The sequence below is a fragment of the Aspergillus aculeatus genome (assembly GCF_001890905.1).
Source record: "Aspergillus aculeatus ATCC 16872 unplaced genomic scaffold ASPACscaffold_5, whole genome shotgun sequence".
Lineage (NCBI taxonomy): Eukaryota > Fungi > Ascomycota > Eurotiomycetes > Eurotiales > Aspergillaceae > Aspergillus > Aspergillus aculeatus.
Window position 1 is genome coordinate 87,444 of NW_017962980.1, and position 6,129 is coordinate 93,572.

At 51.4% G+C, this 6,129-nt stretch overlaps 3 protein-coding genes across 3 annotated transcripts; 1 reads left to right on the forward strand and 2 right to left on the reverse strand.

Moving 5' to 3' along the window:
- Window positions 1–150: 150 nt before the first annotated feature.
- Window positions 151–2,086, reverse strand: ASPACDRAFT_25806 (putative ATP-dependent Clp protease; the record flags this gene model as incomplete). Its single annotated transcript, XM_020199365.1, has 2 exons — window positions 151–1,571; window positions 1,642–2,086. 2 exons carry the CDS (start codon window positions 2,084–2,086, stop codon window positions 151–153), a joined length of 1,866 nt encoding a protein of 621 aa, XP_020057509.1.
- Window positions 2,087–2,995: 909 nt separating this feature from the next.
- ASPACDRAFT_41431 (FAM207/SLX9 family protein) lies at window positions 2,996–4,430 on the reverse strand (the record flags this gene model as incomplete). The annotated part of the gene is made up of 2 exons (XM_020200937.1): window positions 2,996–3,520; window positions 4,425–4,430. 2 exons carry the CDS (start codon window positions 4,428–4,430, stop codon window positions 2,996–2,998), a joined length of 531 nt encoding a protein of 176 aa, XP_020057510.1.
- Window positions 4,431–4,469: 39 nt separating this feature from the next.
- On the forward strand, window positions 4,470–5,835 carry ASPACDRAFT_51117 (glycerol-3-phosphate dehydrogenase family protein; the record flags this gene model as incomplete). Its single annotated transcript, XM_020202436.1, has 3 exons — window positions 4,470–4,531; window positions 4,587–5,719; window positions 5,780–5,835. The coding sequence occupies 3 exons, from the start codon at window positions 4,470–4,472 to the stop codon at window positions 5,833–5,835; spliced, it is 1,251 nt and encodes a 416-aa protein (XP_020057511.1).
- Between the last annotated feature and the right edge of the window lie 294 nt (window positions 5,836–6,129).

Below are 6,129 nucleotides of genomic sequence, written 5' to 3' on the forward strand. Positions count from 1 at the left end.
TAGAAACTGTGCAAGCCCAGCTGCCCCAGCGCCAAACGAACCAAACAGAGAAGGCCAATCGCTGCATGTGGAAACTACACGGAGAGGGAGATAGGGATAGAAGATGGAAATAACGAGGATGTGCGTAGACCAAGGATCATCAGCCTCTCCTCAGAAGCCAGCTGCTCGGTTACGGTATTCCTTGAAGTTCGAGATTGCATGCATCTCAGGCGAAGTCTGCGGCTTGGGCTGTTTGTCCTTGGTCTTGGCTTTCTTCTCGCGCCGCAGCCTCTCCTCCCATTTACTTTCCTCGGCGGCGATGAGAGAATGGAAGCGCCCGCCTTGCCCGCGGGACATATAGATCGGCTTCTCCTTGCGCTCCGCCACGGATTCGGTGACCAGCACGAATTTGACGCTGGAGCCCGGGGTTTCGAACATCGCGTCGCTGAGGATCGTCTCGAGCTCGGTTCGGAGAGCGCGGGCGCCTGTTCCCATGTTGAATGCGTTGGCGGCGACCTTGTGCAACGCGGGCGTTGTGAAGCGGAGCTCGATGCCGGAAAGAGAGAAGAGGGTCGTGTACTGGGCGAGTAGGGAATTGCGAGGTTCGGTGAGAATGCGGACGAGTAACGGGACCGTCAGCGCTGATAGTGCAGCTGTGACTGGAACCCGACCCACTAACTCCGGGATGAACCCGTAATTCTGCAAGTCTGTTGGGTTCAATAGGTCTAGGGCGTTGAAATAGGCTGGCTCGCCGTTAGGTGATGCGGATGAGGCGGAGTTGAAAAAGGGGAGGTGTTTTTGGTAGAGTGCTTCCTCTTCGGAGCCAGGGAGAATAGGAACCGGCTGGTTATTATTCGCCGAGCCTGATTCCCTTGTACGCTCGGAGGAGCCTGACTGCGCCCGAACCGGCTGACCGAAGCCGATTGAGCCACGGGCTATCCTATCCATGACGACCTTGTGCAAGCCGACAAAAGCACCGGAGAAGATGAAGAGGATGTTATCGGTCCGAACATTGTAGACCTCTCCTTTCTGCGGATTATGCCCCCCTCCAGATGGGGTGAACGGGGAGTTACCTAGAGGACTGTTCGACGGATATGTGTTCGGGATGTTGTTGAGGCGAGGCGCGCCCCTCTCCTGCTTCGCTTGGACCTGGACGGTTGTACCCTCAATAAGCTTCAGAAGAGCTTGCTGTACTCCTTCGCCACTGACATCTTTGCCGTGGCTGATTTTCGTGGCTGCGAGCTTGTCCACCTCGTCCAGGACAATTATGCCTCGTTCCGCCTGCTCCACATCGTAATTCGCCGCGGCTAAGAGCCGGTGAACACAGACATCCGCATCCTCGCCGATGTAGCCAGCCTGGGTGAACGGAGTGCAATCGGATATGCTGAATGGAACCGACAAGATCCTTGCTAGTGTCTTCGCCATTAACGTTTTGCCAACACCCGATGGTCCCAGTAGTAGAATATTCGACTTCTCTAGCTGCAGTGGCGACGAGTCCGGTGAATCTTCGAGTTCAACCGGGGCCGTCGTGGGCGCAAGTAGATCCGCGCTCGGAGGGAGAGGGACGGTTCGTTGTTGACCTGGAAATTCATCTATATGCAAGTTAGAGTCTATCGAAAGACCTAGATTCTTGGCTCGTAAAGTGACTGCGGAATGTCTTACCCTCGACCGGGTGGCGCTCGAGTGCCTCCCTGCGTGCGCGCTTGGCCAGTGACTCTGCGTTTTCCTCTTCTCGCCTTTGCAACTCTTGCACTCGTTGGTAATGATTGAACACAGCAACGCTCAATATTCTCTTGGCACGATCTTGTCCCACTACAAACTGATCTAGATACTGTTTCAAGGATCTCGGCGTGACCCGCGGTGCCCCGAAGGCCGGAGTAGACCCGAGAGGCCCAGCTGTTGGCAACCCTGCTTCATAACTTCCAGTCCATGGCTGACTGGTGAAGTCCGATCGATCAAATTGAGAAAGTGTTGGGTATGTTGCTGAAGAATTTGTGAACCCGCGACCATTGCCTTGGTATTGCGAGTTCGGCGCATGCCGATAGCGGAGGACAGAGTAGCGGTGCCCCCGAAGGGAACCACAGGCCCGAAGAGGCGACCGCAGCATGACCGTGAGAATGGGACAAGTACAGACGATGCTCTGTTACAATCCTCTCCAGATGGAAATTATAAGGTTTGAATAGGGGAGATGGGAGAAGAAGCCTGGAGAGGGAGGACAGGAGCTCTCGAAGACGTCGCTTCCGATGGTGGCAGATAAGATACAATCAACCCGACCGATAGCTTTCCCCGCAGCACGTGATGCTTATCAACCGATGCTATCCGCAGATGACGTGGTCTGGATTGTACGGACTGAATAGGGTCTGTATTTTGTTGATATCAAGCGATGTCTGCCAACGTAAAACTTTTAGTCTGATTGCCTTAGATGCTGAATTGGGCTACGGATACGCCAAACCAGGTGATAATAGAATTCTCCCGTCACATTCCAGAAAACAAACTGAACGAGTGAATCAACAATACAAAAGTATTTTGGATATGCATAGAAACACTCGATTCCTTGATCAGTTATATGGCCAGATCGAAGTCATGTAAAATGTTTGAGTCATTTGAAAAGGGACTTCAAGCACACAAACAAGTTGCAGCATAATTTCAATCGTCCTGCGCCCGTATCTTCATGCTCAGGAACGATGAAGATGCGCCGAGCTGATATGTAAACACAACATTCAATGCCCAAGCATGCGTGTGTCTCTTACTTGTCAATTCGCAGTGCACGAGCTCCGATGTGAATTCTGTGGCCATGGCCGCTCAAATGTCTACATCATTTCGATGCAGACCCTATGGATGACTCTGAGCAAGATGAGCCAAGAATAATCATCCCGATTAAGGCATAGAATTGCATCTGGAGATCCCTCCACAGAGTAGCTCCCGACTGAATGCTTGCTTTATTCCAAGCAAAGCAGATTCTCTGACCCAGCTGCTACCGAGACGCCTGCGCCTCCAATGTCTCCCTCCATGTATCTCATTGATTCGTCTTGAAGGCAGGTTGTTGTTCCATTGTCTGGGATATGAAGTTTCGCAATGCTGCCCATCGACTGGTTCCTGCATTGGCGTCGGGTGTCGCGTTGGCGTCCGACGAAGCAGCCGTCTCCATGCTTGACAGCTGTGCCATGTTCATTGCGAATCTGTCTCGTTCGACCTTCTCTAGCTTCTCTTTGCGCTTCTGAGCACCCTTCTTATGTTTCAGAGTCTTCTGCTTGATGATGTTCACCTGGTTGCTCGAATTGTTCAGGTCTTCCTCGGCTTCGGGTAGAGCATCCGCCAGGGAGTCCAGATTTGTGACGAGTTTTTTCGAGGCACGTCGCCGTTTGTGGTTCTTATTCGAGCTCTTCTCAATCTTTGAAACGAAGCTGGCATGCTTGATCAAGCGTTTGTCTTTCTTAGTCGTGCGAAATTCATCGAAGAGACTCGAGTTTGTAGGAAAGGTGCCACTCCCACTAATGGGCTTCTTGACGACATGCTGTTTCTTTGCCGGTCTGATGGGGGCCTAAGATGATAATTCGACCTGTCAGGGGGCAATTCTGCAGCGAATAGTGGAGTCGAATCGACTGACCATGACTGTACGATTTATTCTCTCTTACTGAACTGGAAAAGAGAGGGGAAGATTTCAGTCGCATGTGCTCGTGACTATTAGGTATAATGATAATAAATTGTTGAAACTGCCGACTATTTTTTGAAATTAAGCCTCTTGTGGAATAGTGCAACAAATTATTCGAGCCCCTGCGTTCACCGCCCGGGTTGTTTGTCAGTCTCCGACTTTACTCCCCCGAATCGGAAGAGCCGTAAAGGCCTCGGACTTCATTGGCACATGATTAGCGTGGTTCCTTCTAGGCTGGTCGGTCGGAGGCAAATCCTCGGTCAGATTCTGTCCAACAGGCCTGTTTCTCGTTGGCTGAACACCCTGATACAGATCTCTCACCGGTGGGGGAAAGTCCTTACTATACACTACTGCTAACCCAAAACTGGGTTGATGTTGTACAGAAAGTCCCAGGGAAGCTTTTGATCGTCATCTTTCCATCAGTATTTTTCTCAAGCCTCCGAGGCCCTTTGTATCTTCAACTGGGAAGGAGGAGATCCACAATTACGGCTATCGAACCCGTCCCTTTATCTTGCTCTTACATCAGGGAGCCACACTGCCACCCACCACAATTCGGCAGACCACCAACTTCACTGAGCTCATTTGTGACCTTTGCATGTGGATGCAATCTCCAGTCCGCCTTATATCAAGCTGGTCTCGTCCACCTTGCTGGAAGACACTTGTGATTCTACCTCGGCCCCAAACACCCCAGCGCCTCCTTCCTACTTTATTACCTCTGAGGGCCTCGCCGCTTTCTGCCCCTTCAAGAAACTTTAATCCCTCATTTTCCCACCCCGTTCGGCACTTCTCCTACACACATTTTCGACAGTCTAGTGAATTTCTGGACAATCACACGACAATGGGCTCTCTTGGACCTTATCAGCGCAAGCACAGGGTTGCTGTGATCGGCTCAGGAAACTGGTATGTACACCTGGGCGCGCTCTCGTTAGGGGTTACTGGGTGCTAACGGCGAAAGGGGTACTGCTATCGCCAAAATTGTCGCGGAAAACACTGCCAGCAACCCTGCTATCTTTGAGAAAGATGTTCAGATGTGGGTTTTTGAGGAGAAAGTCGAAATCGACAAGGACTCACGCCACTACAACGCCTCCTCTCCATTGTGCCAAGGGCCACAGAACCTGACGGACATCATCAACACCGTTCACGAGAACGTGAAATACCTCCCCGGAATCACTCTGCCGGAGAACTTGCACGCTAATCCATCTGTGGTGGATGCTGTCAAGGACAGCACCATCCTCGTCTTCAACCTCCCTCATCAGTTTATCATCAAGACTTGCGAACAAATTAAGGGGAAGATTGTGCCGTACGCGCGGGGTATATCCTGCATCAAGGGCGTGGATGTGAACGAGGAAGGAATTAGCCTCTTCTCGGAAACGATAGGCAAAATCCTGGGGATCTATTGCGGTGCTCTTTCTGGTGCCAACATCGCCAGTGAGGTCGCGCAAGAGAAATGGTCCGAGTCCAGTATTGCCTACGATCCCCCACACTTAGATTCCAAGGCTCCTTCGCCCAACCGCTCTCCCTCCGCGTCTTCCGAGAGCCTTGTTCACTTCGAACACAAGGATGTATCAGGCCAGCTTTCCCAGGTGAAATTGCAGGCTCTGCCGTCCGAGTTCCCTCCAGTCAATCATGATGTTCTCAAGTCCCTGTTCCATCGTCCTTACTTCCATATTCGTGTAGTGAATGACGTTGCTGGAGTCTCCCTTGGTGGTGCTCTGAAGAATGTCGTCGCGGTCGCTGCCGGCTGGGTAGTCGGCATGGGATGGGGCGACAATGCCAAGGCTGCTATCATGCGGGTTGGACTTCTTGAGATGGTCAAGTTCGGAGAGAAGTTCTTTGGCGCGACCATCGAGACTCGGACTTTCACTGAGGAGAGTGCAGGCGTTGCCGATCTGATCACCAGTTGCAGCGGTGGCCGTAACTTCCGTTGCGCAAAGCTCAGCGTGGAGAGGAAGCAGTCAATTGAAGAGGTCGAAGAGAGTGAGCTTAACGGCCAAAAGCTCCAGGGCACTTTGACTGCAATTGAAGTGAACAACTTCCTGAAGAAGCAGGGCATGGAGGATGAATTCCCCTTGCTGACTGCTGTTCACCGTAAGTCACCACTCCTAAAGTTCTGACACTCAACACCTCCAGATGGCTAACCTTCGGTAGGTGTTCTCACGGGAGCTATGTCGGTGGAAGATATTCCATCATTCATCGAGCGGTAAATGAGACCTGATGACATTTCCCTTTGACTATGTTTTTGTTGTTAATTCATTGGGAAATGTTTCTTTCAATTATCTAACAGAAAGCCGATTACTCCAACATACACGGAAACGAGCGAAGCGACGAGCGTTAGCGCAAACCAGGCTATCTTCAGCGCGCGGTTGTAAAGAGGAAGGACACAACGCACATACGACATACTCCTTCTTGCTCTCTTTTCTCCCCAGCCACTACGCTCTAGATTGGGTTTATATCCTTCGTTTACTTTCTGACCTGTTGTTGAATTTCTCACCGTTATT